General features: G+C 26.3%; 1 protein-coding gene across 1 annotated transcript in view; it reads right to left on the reverse strand.

Annotated features, from left to right (window-relative positions):
* Positions 1-10,485: 10,485 nt before the first annotated feature.
* Positions 10,486-20,633, reverse strand: part of LOC145846610 (uncharacterized) — a 42,490-nt gene continuing 32,342 nt past the window's right edge. The window contains exon 10 of the mRNA XM_082953306.1: positions 10,486-10,690. Coding sequence (XP_082809432.1) covers positions 10,554-10,690 — 137 coding nt within the window. The 3' untranslated portion in view covers positions 10,486-10,553. The remainder of the gene's footprint in view (positions 10,691-20,633) is intronic.

Here is a 20,633-nt window from a genome sequence, read left to right on the forward strand (position 1 = left end):
TAAGTCTGTAAAATAGATTAACAGTTTTCATTAGTGTTAAACAAATAGGTAGTACCAGTAGTTATTACGGCCACCATCAACAGAGTTGAGATGCTTTGCGACATCAATAATAATTAATGAACTTTACTGCAAGATCAACAAAGCATCCGAGACAATCCTACAACCAGTTTCGTCCTAATTAGGACTCATCAGGCAGGAATAGTTGCAAGAAACTGCTGTTGTGATCTTAATCAAGCGGACTTAAGTACAAAGTACTGAAGCCACTGTTTATGGGTAAAGATGAAAAAATTGATACAGTTAAATTATTCACAGCCCAACGTCTCAGACATTGTCAGCTTATTGTGAGATTATAGTCTGCGCTCGTTTGATCAGTTTTAACCAGTAGTTATTACGGCCATCATCAAAATCTCAACTCTGTTGATGATGGCCGTAATAACTTCTGGTTAAAACTGTCCTAATTAGGACAAAACCGGTCATAGGATTGTCTTGGATGCTGTTGTTGTTGATCTTGCGGAAAGGCTCATTAATTACAAATAGGTAGTAGTAAGCATAAATGCATACTTGTTGTTAGATGGAGTTAGAGTACAAGTACATAAACTACTGTTATTCTTCTTCAACTTTAAATTAATACCAATCTATATGTTCTTTTATCATCAGATGATTTGCAGTACATCCAATATAAATTTGAAAACTTAAGCAATTACTACTATATAAATCTACTTTGTAACTACCATCATGATTATGGTAATTTACTTAAAAACATGTTTTGACCTCTAAAGAAAAACAGTACTTATTTAATGCTGGACAATAAATTTAAATTTGTTATAGTTTAAAAACTCTATTTTTTAAAGCTTTAACTCTAAAACACAATTTAATTAATAAAAAAAATTAAAAAAGTTTGTTTTATTATCACAAAAATTTCAACCACCAAGCAAAATGAAATAAAATCTAGGAAGTTACACAAAATTTTCAATTTTTCCCAAGAAAATCTAGGGATTTGTCAGAAAATTGCAAAATTCTAGGGAGTTCTAAGGAAGTGGGCACCCTGTAAATGTATAAAAGTAAGATCTTGTATTTCTAAAATAAATAAAAAATTAAAAATGCATGGGAAGCTGCTTTTATATAACTAATTCATTCAAACTAAAATTTACAATATTGACATATTTGATTTTTGTATTAGCTCAATAAAATTTGTATTAAATACTTAGTTAATGTTTAAATAAGGTTGTTACAGTTACATATAAAAATGTTTTTATTAGTTATATGAGTAACCTAAACAGCAATAAATAGGGTTGCTCTTTGAGGCTAGCCTGAATGAAAAAAACAGCCTGAGTTACACAAAGTTAACTGGAGTTTGATCACAACATAGTGATCCTGAGTATTTAAATGAAATTATTAATAAGGAGTTGGTTAAAGTTGATAAATGGTTGCGTGCTAATAAACTTTTTATTAATTATTCAAAAACAAAATTTTTGCTTTTCAATAAAACTTCAAAAAATTATGAATTTAGTGTTAAGGTTAATGGTTTTTTTATTGAGCAGAGTGATAGTATAAAATACTTAGGTGTGGTTTTGGATGATAAGCTGAATTGGAAGAAACATTTGAGTTCTCTGAAATCGAAAATGTCTAGGAGTTGTTATGTTTTGTCAAAATTGAGATATTTCTTGGACAAATTTACACTTAAAATGGTATATTATAGTTTGTTTTATTCGCATATCCAATATTGTATATCTGTTTGGGGTAGTGCTGCTGACTATTACTTAAAACTAATTGTTTGTATGCAAAAAAGAGTGATCAGGTATGTTTGTCATGTGCCTGCTTTGACCATAACAAACCCTTTGTTTAAAAAAACTGGTGTGCTAAAATTAAAGGATGTCTATAAATTGCAAATTTGTAAGTTGATGCGTAATACTATAACAGGGTTTGATGTAGAACACAATAGATTTACACTTGCTAGCTCTGTTCACTCACACAATACAAGATTTTCAAAGAAAATGAATTTTATAACTGAAAGACCTAGAACAAGACTTGGCCTAAACTGCTTTAGGTATTTGGGTCCCAAGTTTTGGTCTAGTGTCCCTGAAACTTTTAAAAAACTTAAAAAAAGATCCTATTAAATTTAGATATAAAAACTTTTTGTTGAATAACTACATGGAGTAGATATAGAGTGCTTCTACATGTTTGTGTGTTGGTGTTGAAATTTGATTCATGTTATTTGGGACCAGATTGTAATGTGTGGATTTTTATTTTTATGAATTTCCTGGTAATGAAAGAGTGATTGTTATAAATTATTGTAATAAATTTTGTTTATTGCTAAGCTGTTTTACCTGTTTTAATTTTGTTATTGTGTTAGATTTAAGATCATTCATTTTAATTGTATTTTTTATTAGAAATTAGAGATAAAAGTATAAATTTAATATAAAATTTTATTTATTTTTTTATTGTTTATTTTAAAAGTCTTAGTTTTTTATTTATTATATTTTTATTTTTCTTAGTATTTATTTTATTTTTTTTTTTTACTTATTTTATTTGTTTATTATTTATTTATTTATTTTTATTTTTTATTAATTTTTTTTGAGTCTTGTACAGACTTAAAACTAACAAATTTTTAAAACTCTTATTATTTATTGACTTTGTTGTTGATATATATATATGTTATTTTTTTCAATACAAATACTATCTTTTTTTCCTACTTACAGTATTTCTATATTCTAGTTAGTTTTTTTTAAATTTTTTAGAACTAAATACTTAAAATTAGATATTGGTTTATTTGAGTTTACAACAGCTGATTGTGAGTTCACACTGGTGGCAGTGATCACATGATTGGATTGTTGGTGTGTTTTTTGTTGTAGCGTCAGCAAATACTTACTTGGGGATTTGAGCTTCATGATTTCCCCACACTTTGTGGTTTTTAGTGTTGAGATTTTAACCTTGTGAGTATTTGCCAAATGACGTGTCACCAGAGGTTTTTTCAATAAAGGGTTAGGATTAGTTTTTATTTCAGTTAATTTTAATATTTTTTTATTACATAGACATTTTTAGTTTTGTTTTTAGTTAAAAGGTAATTTTTTTTCTTGGTAAATTTAAAGATAGGGCAGGTGGAATAACATGTGATGAGCTCAAACTCACTTGCTTGACCTTCAGAAAATGTTTATCGTTGCAGAGGGGAGAGTGAGTATTTTCTGATGTTTTTCTACCTTAAAAAAAAAAACTTGCTTGGGGATTTGAGCTCCATAACTTTCCCACACTTTGAGGTTTTTGGTGTTGAGATTTTAACCTTGTGAGTGTTTACCAAATGAGTGTCACCAATGGATTTTTTTTCAGTTAATTAGATAGTTTTTTATTTTTGGTTGTTAGTTTAGTGTTAGTTTTAAATGGGGGGTAGAATTACAGGTGATGACCAATTGCTTGCTTGACCTTAAACAAATGTTTATCAGAAGAGGAACTTTATGTAGAGGGAAGAGTAAGTCAGATGTTTTACTACCAATAAAAATAAATATACTGCAAATTTTATGACTATTATTACAAAGTTTTTTAAATCCACAACAACTTATTTTATTAAAAAACATTTATAATATGTAAAACACAACTTTTTTAACAAAATTTATATTAAATATGCTTAAATAAACCAAGTCTATTTAAGGTGATTAAATTTTTTTTAAATACTTGGATTTATATGAAACATAAAGCTTGAAATAGAATCATTTTAGTTTTTGTTTAACCAAGTTTATTTAAGGTGTTCAGATTCAAAAATAACACTTGAATTGATCTGAAATGTTAATCTTAGTTGAAAAAAGATTTATTCAGCATATGTATCAACTGAGTTTACTTAAAGCATTTATGTACACTAGAAAATTACTTGGACAGATATAAAACTAAAGCTTTAATTAAAAAACACCTAACATATATATCAACCAAGTACATTTCAGGTATTCTGGTATTAAAAAATACTAAATTGATGTAAATGAAAAACAAAGACTGCTACAAAAAAAAATTACTCAACATTTGTTAAATCAAGTTTATTTAAGTTAAACACATTAAAAATAACCTTAAACATGTATAAATCGTATAGCTTTATTAAAACAAACCATATTCAATGTATGTTTTACTTAAATTAACTAAAGATTATTAAGTATTTAGAAAAACACTAAAAGTTCCCTAAACTATAGTTCTTTATAAATGTAAATTTGATTCGACATATTTTTAATAAATCAATTAAATGTAGTCATAGTTATTTTTATGATAACTAATATATATATATTTTGTGGAGCAAATAATTAGTTAGAAAATAAATTTTACTATACTACTATTCAGAAACTTAAAAACGTTTATAATAGGTTCATGTCCTAGTCAAACAATTTTGCGAGTCATTCTCGAAAAATTTGCGGCTTTATGCCTAGCTAGCGTATACACAATAGCAAGTATGGTTAAGATTAAATACGGACTTATAATATATCTTACAATGAATTTATACGAAAGTCGGTCTCGGTACTCGGTAAATAGATAATCAATCATGCTTCATTAGTTTACAGCCTTAGAGCACTTTTATTTAAACTTATAAAAAATCCTTAGTTGTTTTAAACTGAAATTTGTAAGTGATAAATACTTTTTAAGTAAGACTAACCTTTTCAACAACCAAGTGACCAAAATTAACACAAAAAACAATTAAAAGGCTCTGGGATGATGTTAGAGAGCAAGTAAAATAAGGGGTAATTTTACAAATACATGCAAGTGCATATTTTCCATTATTGGTTTTTCTAAAAATATCCAGTATAAACTCTTCATCATTTAATGCTAAAAGCTAGTAAGACATTTTTCTTTAACAGAAATGTCTATTTAACCTAAGTAAAATTAAAAGCAATGATCTTTTTGAGTTGAATAGCTTTTTGAAAATAGTTTAGTCTATCTGAAATATCATAAATACTCTATTTTAGTATTAGCATTAGTTTTAAAAAACAATAACTATTACTGATATAACTGTGCCTTTTTTTAGTTAAAGTACTTAAAATTTTTTTTTTAATTCAACATTCGTTTATTTAATTTGTTGGAATATATTTATTTTTTCGAATAAACTACCAAACTTCTTTTTAACCATTAACTTGTAATTGAAGTTTTGAAAATAATTTAGTAAGATTTATATAAATTGTTAACAATTTAGTTAAAGTTAATTGTTTGTAGTTATTACTATTGATTATTAAACGAAAAAAACCGATCAAAAAACTTGGTTCTAGGACTTGGAACCTTTCGGTTATCGAGTCACTCACCACGGGTACCTTTTAACGTCTTGTCGAAGACTTTTTATATGTATAAGATATTTTTAACCAAGTAGTCTAAGTCAGGGGTCGGCAAACTGTGGCCGCAAAGGCTGAAAGTGCGGCCCACAAACATTCAAATTTGGCCCGCAAATACAAAAAAAAAAGAAATTAACACTAGATGTTCTGTATTTTGAAGAAAAAAGCAAAAAAAAGTTTTTAGGTACAGCAAAAATTTACTTTAGATATTTTGGTTGTGATATGAAGATTAATAGCCAAAACTAAAATTGCAGCCTGTGAATAATTTTATTTTTTAAATTTGGTGTGCGATCACCAAATTCCTGCAAATCCCTAAATTAAGTCCAATGAAATAAAAATAATTTTTTTTCAGTTATCTAATCATAAAAGTTAATTAGTTTAACAAAGTTTTCAACTATTTTGTTAAAGTTTAAAAAATAAATTAAATTTATTAATATTAGAATTACTAGTTTAGTTGTTTTATAGATTAATATGATGTTAAAAGTTTCTATCTTCTTTGTTATTATTGAACAGTAAAAATAGTTTTTTTGTTAATAACAATAAGTTTCGTTTAATCTAATTTTTACTTCCAAAAATATAAAGCTTTTTCTAAGTTTACCTGTACTTTGCTCCATAATTAACTAAAAATTTTAGTATAAAACAAGTTTAAAACTAATGGTTAGTTGAATTTTTAAGTTGAATTATTATTTTTAGTTTGTATATCTTTTATATTTGGTTTTTTAAACAAAACTAATATAAGGATGAGTGTTACTGAGTTTTAACTATTTTTTTAAAACTATTATGATGTGAATACAAACTTGTGTGGTTGTTATTAACTTAACATGTGCACAAGTTAATTAACATAAACTATTTTAGCAGGAAAAACTAACTTTTTGCACCAAATTTCCACTAGCAGGGCATAAATATAAAACTATGACGGACAATGTCGTTTTAGCAATGAAATACGATGCCTCTTTAACTTTTAATGACAGTTTTACTTTAATTTAATATCGTTTTAAGTACTATTTTTTGTTTTAAATTTTAGTTTAAAATTAAAACTAGATTAAATTTAGTTTCTAAAAATAGTAACTATTTTATCACAACAAAACCTGATAGACTTAAAGTAGTGGCTTTTCAAAATGTGATCATTACTTTTTTATACTTTCAAAAACGTAAATGGGTTTTTATTATAAATAAAGGTAAACGAAACTGATATTCTAACTGTTTTTGCGTTTTAATACACTGTAAATGTTTCGTTTAAGAGAGGAATGAGAGCTTTTATTTAAAAATAGAAAATGTTCTCCTTTTTTAGTTTTATAAGCATAAATGGGTACATTTGGTAAGCTGAAGATAATACTAAAATTGCTCATGCACAGAGTAAGTTTGTATAAGTAAAGGATTTTATATTAAAGGTACTCTATTTGATATACAATATCAAAAGTTTTGTTGATTATTACATTTTTTGGCTTCAAATGAGCTGAGTTATATTTATTATCACTTCTAACCCAATTATTTCAAACCCGATCACTTCTAACCCGGTTATTTATAACCTGATAGTTTCTATCTCGATCATAAAAAACTTGTCTAGAAAACTCAAATCGAGATTTATTTAAAAAACTAACTAGTCTTAAAAAAATCATTCTTATAAAAGAACTTAGTTCATTTTGTCTCAACAAACCTTAATGCTTAGACCAAGGTTCGGCAGGTCGAAAAAGGAACAATTTTAGTATACTTAAAAAAAATACTTTTTATCACTTTTTTGAACAAAAAAGGGGTAAGATCATCTTTTAAATATAAGACAATAACTTTAAACTTTTTGAAAACAATCTGCTTAAATGTATATTTTCTAAATATAAGATTTACTAAATTTTTTCACTATTTTTAAAAATTCAGTTTTGTAGGATTTGTACAGTAAACTGCTTTAAGTAAATCTAAGTTAGATTTTTTCGTCATCTATTTAATCTGTGAAAGTATAACATTAAAAAACTATTAAAGAAGTTTTTGATACTAACCATGAAAAATTATTTTCGCAACTTAAAAACTGTTTTGTAAAATAAATCCTAATTTTGCTTTATATATTCCTTGCAATTGCTCATAATTACACTTAATTTAACAATCAACAAAAAATCGGCGAAAGTCTGCAGAGCAGAAGACTGGACTTTCGTTTGCCGTGAGACAAGCTCAATTTGCAATACTGATGAACCCTAATTAGGATGAAACCAGTCTCAGTCTACCGAAAGCTTATGGTATGATGATTGAATTAGCGTGATCAACCATTTGTTAATTTAACAATAAGTAACTTCGTTATTATGTTTTAGATATTTTTTTTCTATTTCGTTTCTGCTTTCTTTATTTCAAGTCTTTTTAATACAGGAATGTAAGTAAACAATTATATAAAATTAAGTACTAATTTAAGTCGTAATATAGTTAAAACAATTCATATGTCGTATAAAGTTAAATAAACTTTTTTATAAGGTTAACTAAAAGAGATTTGATCATCCTCGCACTTGTTAATTCAGTAAAAAAGTTTGTTGAAGTGTTAGCGACTTTTTTTGGACTAAATCCAAGTATGAATTTATTAATGATATGAAAGCTAGAAGGTCATAAATTGCTTTTGCGGTTTATTAAATGAAATAAATGTTTTATGAATTGTATTTATCTAGATTATATTTAAAAATTATGATTTTCCACTTCATAAAACAAAAGTATTCAAGTTCACCTAATGTTTGTGTGAGTTTCATTGTCTTAAAGGTTTGTCTGACTATAAATTAATATTAGATTAGATAAACCTTCACAACGATTGCGCTAGACTTACAGCATAGCTTATACTGTATTATGAATCTTTTTGTAGGTAAATATTTCTTTTGTAAATGTTTAAGTATTAAAATTTACTTGCGTTAAAAACATTCTAGCTACGTAAATGACAAGAAGATATAACTTAGTATAGTTATAATAGCTTACTTGAATCCTTGAATTTCTTACTCGATTTTTAAAATGTAAATAATTTACACTTATTTTTAATATTAATTTTGCTTAGTATAGGTTTTATTTTGTATGTACTTTGCTTTATACAAAATAATAACACATAGTTGCAATGGAAATTAAAATGTTACAAATATAAATATTTTAGGTTTAATCTAAGTTGAAAAAAATAACCTTAACTGCAAACAAATTTAATTACATACTTTGACTAATTAGAAAATTATTCAAAATACTAATTATGATTAGAGCTAATCAAATGCAAACATACAAACACAAAAAAAGCATCACTATAATCAAAATCCTTTTGCCTACAATGGGTAAAATTCTTTTACAAAGTGAAAAGTGTTACAACAACTTTTAATTATCTTAAATTTATCCAAATCTGCACAACTTCGATTATTCACTAAATGTTCAGCAATGGCAATCTTTTTAAGTTTTAACAGATTTATTTTCTTTTTATTTCTCAGATAACTTCAGAAACTTATCAACGCAAGCAGGTTTATATTCTTTAACACTTTTCTTAAGCTTTCTGATTAATAGACCGATAAAAGTACGTCACAAAAGCAATTATAACTAACCACGTCATAACGTTGTCAAACGTGGAAATCTGGTCTTTGCCTTCAGGTGTCAACATAGAACCTGAGATAGAAATTACACTGGGTTTAGCAGCAGAAATAAGACAAAGTGTATTTGTAAACATGAGTGCAGTAAAAGAAAAATTCCGCTGACTTTATACGCAAAAAAAAGAATTTTTGTGATTTTAATTATAGATAAAACACAAAAAGAGACTAGTCAAAAAAAACTACGTGTTACTTAATAAAACACAATATTTAGAATACATTAGTGTGTGTTTATGTGAAAATTAAAACTAACAGGTGAAAAACGTAAGGGTAATATTTAAAGAAAAACTGGCGATTATGTAAACAGTTGTTTGACATGGTTTACTTTATGTTTAGTATACTTTTAAATCTTTAAATACTATTGCACTAGGCTTAATGTTTAAAATCATCCTCACACCACTGTTGTTAATTTTGGCACGATGAAGGGTACTGCATTTCATTTATGATTTAGTGCCATTCCTGTTGAAATATTGCACACAATATCCGATAATCTTGTATTTACATTTTGTCATTATGATTTAAACTATGGTTGTGACTAGTATACATTTTTTCAAATTTCCTACCGTCGAATTAACGTAAATTCTAACACTTCTATCATCATTACATACTATTTTTACTTTGTACGAAACACTTTTTAAGTTACTGTAAGTTACCTTGTGACGGGCAACTTCCTTTATAAGACTTACTGCGCATCAATAACAATTAATAAAAAAGTTTAACTTCTTGTTTGAAATGGTTTTTTATTATCATTGAACTATAATTATATTTGTTGCTTAATTTAAACCTGATATAAAATGCTCAATACTTTTTATTAAAGTAGAGCAAACCATTTTTGTTGTATAACAAAAAAACAACCGGCTACAATTGTTTCACACGTTAAGTATAGAATTTTAAAGTGATCTGCAGAACTGTATTTATTATCAAACTAGAACCGAAATTTATAGAAAAGATATATGATATGACATAATAGTTTATTAATCTGTCTGTCAAAATTTCAAAATCACTTTACTATACGAAATTTAGTTATTTATGAAATAATAACATAAATAATTTGGTTCAAAGTCTAAGAGGTTGATTAGGGCTGGGTAAATAAATAAAAGTTGGTAGAATTTGATAAAACCGTAGAAAAAATACTGAAGAAAAATTTGATAAAATATTTGATAATAATTTATTAAATTTTATAATATATCTAATAAAACTGCTCATATTTACTGTATGGTTTAATGTTTAATATTAAGGCTGATGTGTTGAAACTTACTTATTGTTTCTCGTTTTATTCTGTAAATTTTATTTTATATTTCAAGCTCTATATATAGTTAGGTAGTTCTGTGTCTTTTGAATGATATTTAAGATTTTGATACCTTATTTGGTAAAACATTCGAGTAATTTATCTATATATTGACAGGATTACAATAGGCTTATATCTTTATTATTAAATATAATAATATTGATAAAATAACAGTAAGTGTAAGTATTTTATCATTTCATAAACAGTAAAACTGCTTCAACTAAAAAGAAATTACAAATGATTTCCAAAAGTTTTATTAACAAAACTAATGAAAAAAATTAAAAAGACTCTTTCAAACAATTTATAACAATACATTGTAGAGGCTTATTAGAAATGGAACTTTTTTACAAAACAAGCAGAAAAAAAACCTTAATTAAGTTTACAAAATAAAAGCTACTTTTTCTTTTTTCTCGCCAATGCTTTCTGTCTGTTTTCTTCAATTTGTTCTTTAGTTCTTGTGGGGAATTGTATTCTTTTACTTGGTATCGCAATTTTATAATGAGCGTCTTTATTAAATGCCATGTTGTTAACTGAAAATAAACTAGTCATTAAATACAAAAATAGTTATCAACTGTAGCTTTCTATTTGTATGCAGCGAAACTAATTGTAAACATAAATAAGTTGTAAATTATAATATATATTCAACTTGTTTGCTGAAGAAGAATCGGAAAATACTTCAAACATTCAAATGAGTATAAAATAAAAGTTTTGTCGTTTTTTTTAAATATAATAGTTTTTATATATAGTATTACGATAAAGACAAAAAAATTATAAAAAATAATTGACATACCCAAGGATGATATGAGAATTTCAAATATCATAATATTGTTATTTTACTTATAACTAAATATAAATACCTTTATATTAAGAGCAAGTATATAATATTTCTTATCTTTTGTAAAACTATTTTAGCTGAAAATTTTAATAAACTACTTTTAAGACTTGGTTTAAACAATCAAATTTATAGATTATTTTATACAATAAATCATTAACTGGTTAAGAAAATAATGTTTTCCATGTAATTCCCTCGAATGCCATTTCAAAAATTTAGGGGGCCATGAAGTCATAATTTGAAACTAATTTTAGATATTCTGGAGTTGATGATGAACAGCAATTTAGAACAAGGCTTAGGCGTAACTTAAGGTAGTTTTAAAACCTTCACTACACAATAATAATTTTTAAGATATTAATAATATATAAATAATAACATAATAACAACTTAAAATAATAATAGTTTTACTTTACTTTATACTAGATTTAAGAAATTTAGGGAGCCATAAGCTTTAAAAATGGGGTGGGCAAATGGACATAATTTTAAACTTACTTTAGATATCTGGAGTTGATGATGAAGTGCAAAAAAAAGGTCTTAGGCGTATTTAAGGGTAGTTTTTTATGAAAAATTGTCGGAAGGGCCATAGATTTTTTAATTTCTTCAAAGGGGCCAAAAAAGAGTTTGGGAAACCCTGATTTATATACATATATATATATATATATATATATATACCACAGATGTTTTTGTGTTAAAACTTTATTCCGACTAACGGCGTTTCACTGCTCTAAAATAAATTTAAGAACAGATCTACGGAGTCTCAAAAAAGCTCTAAGAATAATGTTTGTATATATATATATATAAAGGTGTATTTCAAGATGTAAAACTTGAAGGACTCAAGTTTTGTACTTATGCACTCACTAGTTTCAAAACAAGTTCAAAATAAAGCACAAAACAAAACACACAAATGAAAGTTAAAAAATTAAGCATAAATAGATTATGACGTAATTTTGAAACTATCAAAAAGCTTTTTTAAGTTCGATGTGGTCGATTATTATCTTTTTATTAGCGAAGAGTTGGTGATTAAATCACATTAGTGTACCTGCTGAGGAGTTAAGCCTTATAAAAAATTCCTGCAAATCGGTACTCTGCGAACAAGGAGCTCGGTGGCGCAAAAAGGGAGCAAATACCACCAACTCACTTTTTGACGTAGCGCAGGGATCTTATATGGGCGCAGAGCTATGCGAACTTGTTTTGTTTTTCTTGTTAGACGGGTTAAAAGATATCTTTGGTTTAAACAGAGTTGAGTTGTACAGAGACGATGGTCTAGCTGTATTGCCTAACTCTTCTTGCTTTAAAGTTGAGAGGCTAAAAAAACAAACTCATGCCTTCTTTAAATCTATGGGGTTAAGAGTCATTGTGGAATCGCCACTAAAGATAACTGACTTCCTAGTTGTGAAGCTCAACTTGAAAGATATCTCTTTTATGCCGTATAAAAATCAAAACGGAGAAATTGTGTACGTTAACAAACAATCAAGCAATCCTAAAAATATCATAAAACAAATTCCAAACATAGCCAATCAACGCTTAAATAAACGATCTAGTAAAGAAAAAAACTTTTTAAAGATAAAAGATGAATATGAAACAATAATGAAAAATATGCGGCTACGATAATAAACTTAAATTTTAAAAACCTGAGCAACACCTAAAATTAATCAAAAACATAAAAGAAAAAGAAATGTAATCTGGTACAATCCTCCTTCTAGCAATTCGGTAAAAACTAATGTTGGAAGAAAGTTTATAAACCTTGTCAAAAAACACTTTAACAAACAAAATCCACTAACAAAAATTTTCAACAAACATAATATGCGAATAAGTTATTCGTGTACGGCAAATTTAGAGAATATCATTAAGGCATACAACCAAAAAATTCTAAATCAAAACTCAGGAATTCGAAGTCAATGTGGTTGCGCTGGTAGCTGTAAATATAATTTGAAATGGGGCAATTGCCGTTCAGAGAACATCGTTTACAGGGCAACAGTTAAATCTGGCGTTGAGACGAGGTTCTATGTCGGCTTGTGCTCAACTCAGTTTAGATTCAGGTATGCCAATCATAAAAAATCTTTTAAAGGCGGTATATATGAAAATGACACTGAGCTTTTAAAGTATGTTTGTGGCTTAAAGTGCAGCGGCATTGACTTTGAAATATCCTGGGAAATTATAAAAAGAGCACAGCCTATAGCTGACGGTAATAGCCCAATATGTAGGCTGTGTCTCAAAGAAGCAAGAGCCGTTGTATATGCACTGAAAGACAAGAGATGCCTTAATAAAAGAAGCGAGTTTGTATCGTCTTGTAGACATATAAAAAAATTGCTTTTAAAATTTAACAAGTTTTAACTTTATCTTATAATAATTTAAACTTTTATCTTAATTTTATTTTTATCTCCTTCAATTATCTGTCCAAATATATAGTTACTCACTGAAGTTTTATGATTTTTTTCCAGTTTATTGTCGATTGGTAAAACAATTTTTGCACAAGCTGTTTTGCATGATTTTTGATAGTTTCAAAATTACTCCATAATCTATTTATGCTTAATTTTTTAACTTTCATTTGTGTGTTTTGTGCTATATTTTAAACTTGTTTTGAAGCTGATGAGTGTATAGTCACGAAACTCGAGTCCTTTGAGTTTTGCATCTTTCAATAAACCTTTTTTATATATATATATTCATACTTATTATGTAGCTAAGAAAAATATGAAATTAAAAAAAAAAGATTTTTGCTAAACAAAAGAAATACAACAACTCTGCCTGATAATCAAAACATTCATTAATAAAACAAACACCAATTACTTACAATAATATAGAAAAAATAAAACACTTATATATTAGCGTTTTTGAAAAAAAGATTTACTTAAGTATTTATTACTTCATAGTATGTATATTTATAAAATTTTGCTAAATAATCTTTATTATGCTTTGATAACTGGTGCAACTAACATCGAAACATTTGCCAGTAACACGAAAAGTAATAGTACTTTATTCAAAATATATTTACTCCTGCAATATTTAAACTGAATAGAAGCACTCTGATACTAATCAATTAAAAAAAAATACAACTAAAGCATAAACTTATTGTTTTTGTAATTCAATAAAATTTGAACTTATTACAATAGTTAACTGTTTTTAAAAATAATCAATGTTTGAAATTTCTAAACAACTAAAACGATCAAAGTTTGATAAAAAAGTGTATTTTTGCTTTAAAAACTTACTAATAATTTTTACAGTCACCTTTTGCGAATCTACGCACATTGTGTCCACAACAATAATGCGTAATTAAACGAGAAGTATCAAATATACCTACTCTACAAATATGTATTGACTGTTTTCTTATAATGCGTTTGATTAAAAAGAGTTTGGGAGCTTTACCTTTTATTTTTTACAAAAATAGTTTTCATTCAAGTTATACACATATTGAAATATTTTTTAATTAAAATATTTAACAAAGTGTTTTTTCTAACTTGTCTTTTGCCCAATTAAGATTAAAGTTGTATTGCATGATATTAGAAAAAATCTCTAAATTAGCTAAAAATAAGAGATTTATTAGTTGAAATAAAACACTTTATACAGTAAATATTATGAGGAAATAAACATTGCATCTTGTTTGACTTAAAAGTGTAAAGATATAAATAGCAAAGCTAAAGAGTTTAGTAGTTTCCGCATTAAAGGCACAAACTTAAAATAAAAAAATCAAACGAGTGCGTAGATTCGTGAGAGGTGACTGTAATCAACAAATTATGAACCGACAAATAGTAATTCCACAGATCTTCAACTTAAAAAAAATGTTAAAATTATATAAAAGACTTAGCCAGGGTTTCCTAAAGTCAGCAATTTAGGCTATCAGAAGGCAGTAGTTAGTAAGGGGTCTAAAAAGTAAATGGGTTGAAATCATTATTAGATATCGCATTTCACAAATTAACAACTTTTTTTTATAATTTCTGACGAGATGGATGTTATGTAAATAAGCTTGAGAATACCTGGACTAAGCTCACTTAACAGTTGTATATCGTAGTAAACATACAAGCAAAAATAAATAAAAAACCTAGTGAATTTAGATCGTTTATTCGTACAAAAAAACCCAAGTTATCGTAATTGATTGAACTAACTCGTAAAATATTCTTAAACTTGCCAACTCTTTTTGTAAAAAACAATTATCTTAAAAAAATAGATGAAAAAGTTACACGTCATGTATTAAAAAGTTCAATTTTTAATATCAACTAAATAATAATAGCTAATGCTTTAACTACTATAATAATTATTAGTCTATAAACTTTTAAGATAATCCAAATCTAAAGTAAGTTTTAAAAGCTTACTAACAACAATATTATTATCAATATTTAATATTACAAGATAAACAATTAAAAAAAAACTAATCAATTATTGCCTGATTAGGTGTCCACTTTAGCACTAAAACTTAGTGGTAAATAAAGCTTTTATACAAAAACATTTAGCTCACTTTAAAGTAACATGTTTTACAGAAATCGATCACTCTGTTAAGAACTATGTACTTTGTTTTTGACTACATATTATACAAAACATGATAAAGTTATAAAAACCTTTTAAAACAATCACTAAAGTTATTAATTACAAACTTTTATTCTAATATAATTTTATTTATAGAAGTACACAGAATAAATACCAAAAGCTAAAAATTTTGTAGATAAAAAAGGCATGTTTAGAAATATGTAGTATAAACAAATGTTAATTTTCGGAATGAAATAAAAACAACTTAATTTAAAAGTTTCTTATGTTTTGAAATACATTTATTATCTTCTTTCTCTTTGAGATAAAAAAAAACACTGTTTTATATACAGTTATCAAGCAATAAATTATATACGGTCTGTTATGAAAAAACACAGAAGTATTTGAAAATGCATTAGTACATCGTTTTACATAGATTTGAGGTTATTATTTTAAAATGAAACTATATTAAAACTTATTTTTTCAATACCTGAATTCTACACGATACACCTGAGGTCTTTCTATTATTAAAAACATTTTCAATCATACTAAAACATTGACTAATAGAGAAAAAATATTTATTATATTGGTATATAAATAATTAGAAAATTGCAAACAACGAGTTAAATAAAACAAAAATAATTTTTTGTAGAAAAATTAAAAATGTAAATTAATATTTTTACAGACTGTAAACTAAGAACTATTTATATTTAAATTTACATTTTTGTTAAAAAACCTTATCTAAAAAAAACTGAAAAAAGTAATCTGTTCAAAATATAGATTTAATCGTTTGCTAACAAAAGATCCTAGTAAAACAAGTTCACTGGAATATAAATGAAAACAAATTATACAGTAATCTTCCTTTATTGTACCAACATATGTTTCTGTGTGTTAACGAATCAACACACTTCAACTGGGTTCTGTAAAAAAATAATTACTGTAATGAAAGAATAGAAGCATAGAATAAAGTAGGTGTATACATGTTTTCATTAAAATTTAAATAAAATAATTTCTACAGTTTTTTACAGGTTAACAGTTAATAATAGGTAAAATACTTAATGTTAAATCCGACTGTTATAAAACTTATATTTGTAATTATTAAGTCTAAATTAAGTAAAGTAAACTAAAATACACAACAAAAAAGCAAATCATAATATAAACAAACCACTTACTTTTATGGAAAGAATAACTGATTCAAATTTATTTTACCGTTGCCAATGATTATTACAGAATACATCCAATAATTACGTCACAATATATATGAAGATTAAGACAGCTTTTTAATTTGTATTGTAAAGTTAGTTAATTTAGTTTTTATGTTTGGGAAAGCAGTAAAGCGCTTTAATATGAAAAGTAGTATGTTATCTATTTTGAATAAAAATGAAACAACAACCATTAATTTGTGAATCAATAAAATTTAACAACGGTAAAGACAATAAAAGTCACAAAAACTTAATATAACGTGTGTTTTATATATTAAATGTTTGTAATGATTAAATCTAGGACTAGTTAGATACAATTAGGAAGCAGATTTAGTTTAAATGTAAAAATTCTAAATTTAAGAAAACAAAGAACAAAAAAAACAAATTTGTTATTAAGCTTACAAAGCACTGACCGACAATTAAGTTACAGCGACATACATAAAATCACAATGACTTAAATTACATACATATTTTATATAATAATAATTAAATCATCATATATATTGTATCAAGTCAATAATACAATCACATAATTATTTCGTTTTATCTAAATATAATGAGTTGACAGCACAAATAAATAAAAACAATAATAAACATAACACTATTAATGATGATAACAACTGTTCAGATAACACACATGTAATCAATATTAGTTTAGACAGAAACGATAATAATTGTAAAAACAACAAGGTTAATATAAACAATAGTGATAACATTAAACTAATTTATAAAAACAATAATAATAGACCTATAACTAGAAGTATCAGTATAAACCTAATTAAAAATATAAACTCAATTGTACCTAATGATTCATGTTCTAATAGTAATAATAATAATAGTGGTAATAAGGGTAATTAAGTAACAATATTGATGATAATAATGATAACAGTATTAATAACAACAGCATAAACAATTAGAGTAACAATAATAATAATATTAATTATGATAATAATAGTAGTTGTAGTAACCAGAATAATATCAATATCAGTAATATTAATAACAATGAAGTAATCAAACGTGGTTTTAAATTCAAGAACAATGTAAGTAAAAATAAACAAATAAACAAAAAAACTAATGATAGTAAAAAACTAAACAGTCCGTTACATGGTTACTGCTTAATTAAAAATTTCGCGTATAAGGTACGTGTTAAATGTAATCTTAGTGAAGATAATAAAAAATAAATAAAACAATAATGATAATAATAAGGATAAAGTGTATATTGGTTCGACGAGAGGATATTTTAAAGATAGGTACACAGGGCATAAGTATACTTTTAAGCATGTAAATAAAAAGAATAACACAAGACTGTCAGATTTCGTTTGGCAGTATTTTGACAGCAATGGAACCAAACCAGAAATGGAATGGAGCATCCTTCACCACGCCAACAATAATATCAGTAGCGCGAACAAGATCTGCCAAATATGCAACCTTGAACGAGACGCAATTTTAGCAGAAGTTAGTACAGAATTACTGAATATAAGACGTGATATTTCAAACAAATGTGTATACAACCGACGGTTCTTCTTCAAATAACACCTTGGCGCTTTCTCACCTTCCATATTTTTTTCACCTTTCACATAAACACACACATTTACTTAATATATATTAATATAATTATATATCCTAAGTTAAATATAGTTTTATTCAACTATTATTGATATATTTATTTCACACATGTCACTTTCATTCTCCGACATTTCATATATTCACTTTACCCTCCGAGTATAAATCTTCACATCTTTATGTGTTAAGTTCTAAGTTTAATTGAAACTTGTATTCAAATCACAGATAAACCTTCTTTTTACCTACTACGCCCAATAGAGCTACAGGTTTTTTACTGCAGGTTTATGCTTAGCATATGACCACCTTGTTGTTTTATGTTTTACATTTTAACTTTCATATAGTACACAGTTTAATTATTAATGTTTAAAATACCTGTATGGGATCATCAATTTAAACACCTGACTGCTCCTTTATAAAACAACAATCAATTATTAGAATTATTATTATATACAATACATATGTAATTAAGTCATTGTGATTTTATGTGTGTCGCTGTAACTTAATTATCGGTCAGTGCTTTGTAAGCTTAATAACAAATTTGTTTTTTTGTGCTTTGTTTTCTTAAATTTAAAATTTTTACATCTAAACTAAATCTGCTTCCTAATTGTATCTAAATTTGATTTTGTTATAATTTTAGATTTAATCATTACAAACATTTAATATATAAAACACACGTTATATCAAGTTCCTGTGACTTTCATTGTCTTTACCGTTATTAAATTCTATTGATTCACTTAATTAACGGTTGTTGTTTCATTTTTATTCAAAATAGATTACATACTACCTTTCATATTAAAGCGCTTTACTGCTTTCCCAAACATAAAAACTAAATTAACTAACTTTACAATACAAATTAAAAAGCTGTCCTAATCTTCATATATATTGTGACGTAATTATTGGATGTATTTTGTAATAATCATTGGCAACGGTAAAATAAATTTGAATCAGTTATTCTTTCCATAAAAGTAAGTGGTTTGTTTATATTATGATTTGTTGTTTCGTTGTGAATTTTAGTTTACTTTACTTAATTTAGACTTAATAATTACAAGTATTTATAGTTTTATAACAGTCGGATTTAACATTAAGTATTTTACCTATTATTAACTATTAACCCGTAAAAATCTGTAGAAGTTACTTTATTTCAATTTTAATGAAAACATGTATACACCTACTTTATTCTATGCTTCTATTCTTTCATTACAGTATTTTTTTTTACAGAACCCAGTTGAAGTGTGTTGATTCGTTAACACACAGAAACATATGCTGGTACAATAAAGGAAGATTACTGTATGATTTGAAAAAAGTAATCTAAAGTAAACTGTGGTTAACTGTAACTAAAAGTAATTATAAACAACAACAGTAAAGTTAGTAAAAAAATTCATAAACAATAGCTACTTCAAACAACAAATTTTGTGTAATTTTTTTAATATTTTTAATTAAAATGTATAATGAAATATAATGAGTAATAACTTTTTTTTTCTCTTTTTTTATGTATAGTCTAATTGTTTATTACTATTTTTTTTCAAAAACTAAATTAGCATGCATCTTATATGTTTGTTGGATCTCTTCTTTAAGAAACATTTTATAATTAATATCTAACGCACATTGATCATTTAACTATTTTTTTTCTTTCTGCTATATTCCTAAATATTTCTATTGGTGTTCCATCTTTTTGAAAAACTGTTTTTTTTCCCAATGTATATATCTTACATTTTTTTAATAATATATTCCGTAATATTTACGATACATATTATACTTATTTTTTTTTTGTTTTACTCATTTATTTTTAATTACTATGTGTAGCAAAAATGAACTATAGCTCATCTTATTAAATACGTGTGTTTATATTTATGCTTATTATCGTTTCAGATTTTCCATTGTTAGTAAAGTATCTAAACACAAGGAGTTTTACTTCATAAAAAATATCTTAAACTTATAATGGTTGTAATAAAGTGCCCAATTTATGGATGCAACTACAAGACGCCAAATCACCCATGTTTGCAGACTTCTTGACCTGCACATCGTGGAACATGAGAAGAAGTCTGGGTCATTATAAGCTGCTATAGTACCAAATACACCTCAACTGATTAGGCTAAGAGTTGACCAAGGGATCAGCTAAGAAACATGGCTTGCCTTCATTCGCAGATGGAAGGTATTCAAAACTGGGTCTAACATAAGTAGCCAAAAGGCAAGCATACAGCTTTTTCAATACGCGCATGACAAACTTGGCGACATTATGTTGGCAAATGATCCTAGGCTGATGGCTAAGTCAGAAAAATATGTAGCTAAACTGATGGAGTCAGTAGCAGTCATAAAAGTTGCAATTGGGGTCAAAAGAGCAGAACTTATGACCTTGCATTAAGAGCACGATGAACTTTTTAGACCAGGGGTCGGCAAACTGCGGCCCGCGGAACAAATGCG

Source organism: Thalia democratica, chromosome 1 (assembly GCF_965202585.1).
Source record: "Thalia democratica chromosome 1, ktThaDemo2.hap1.1, whole genome shotgun sequence".
Taxonomy (NCBI): domain Eukaryota; kingdom Metazoa; phylum Chordata; class Thaliacea; order Salpida; family Salpidae; genus Thalia; species Thalia democratica.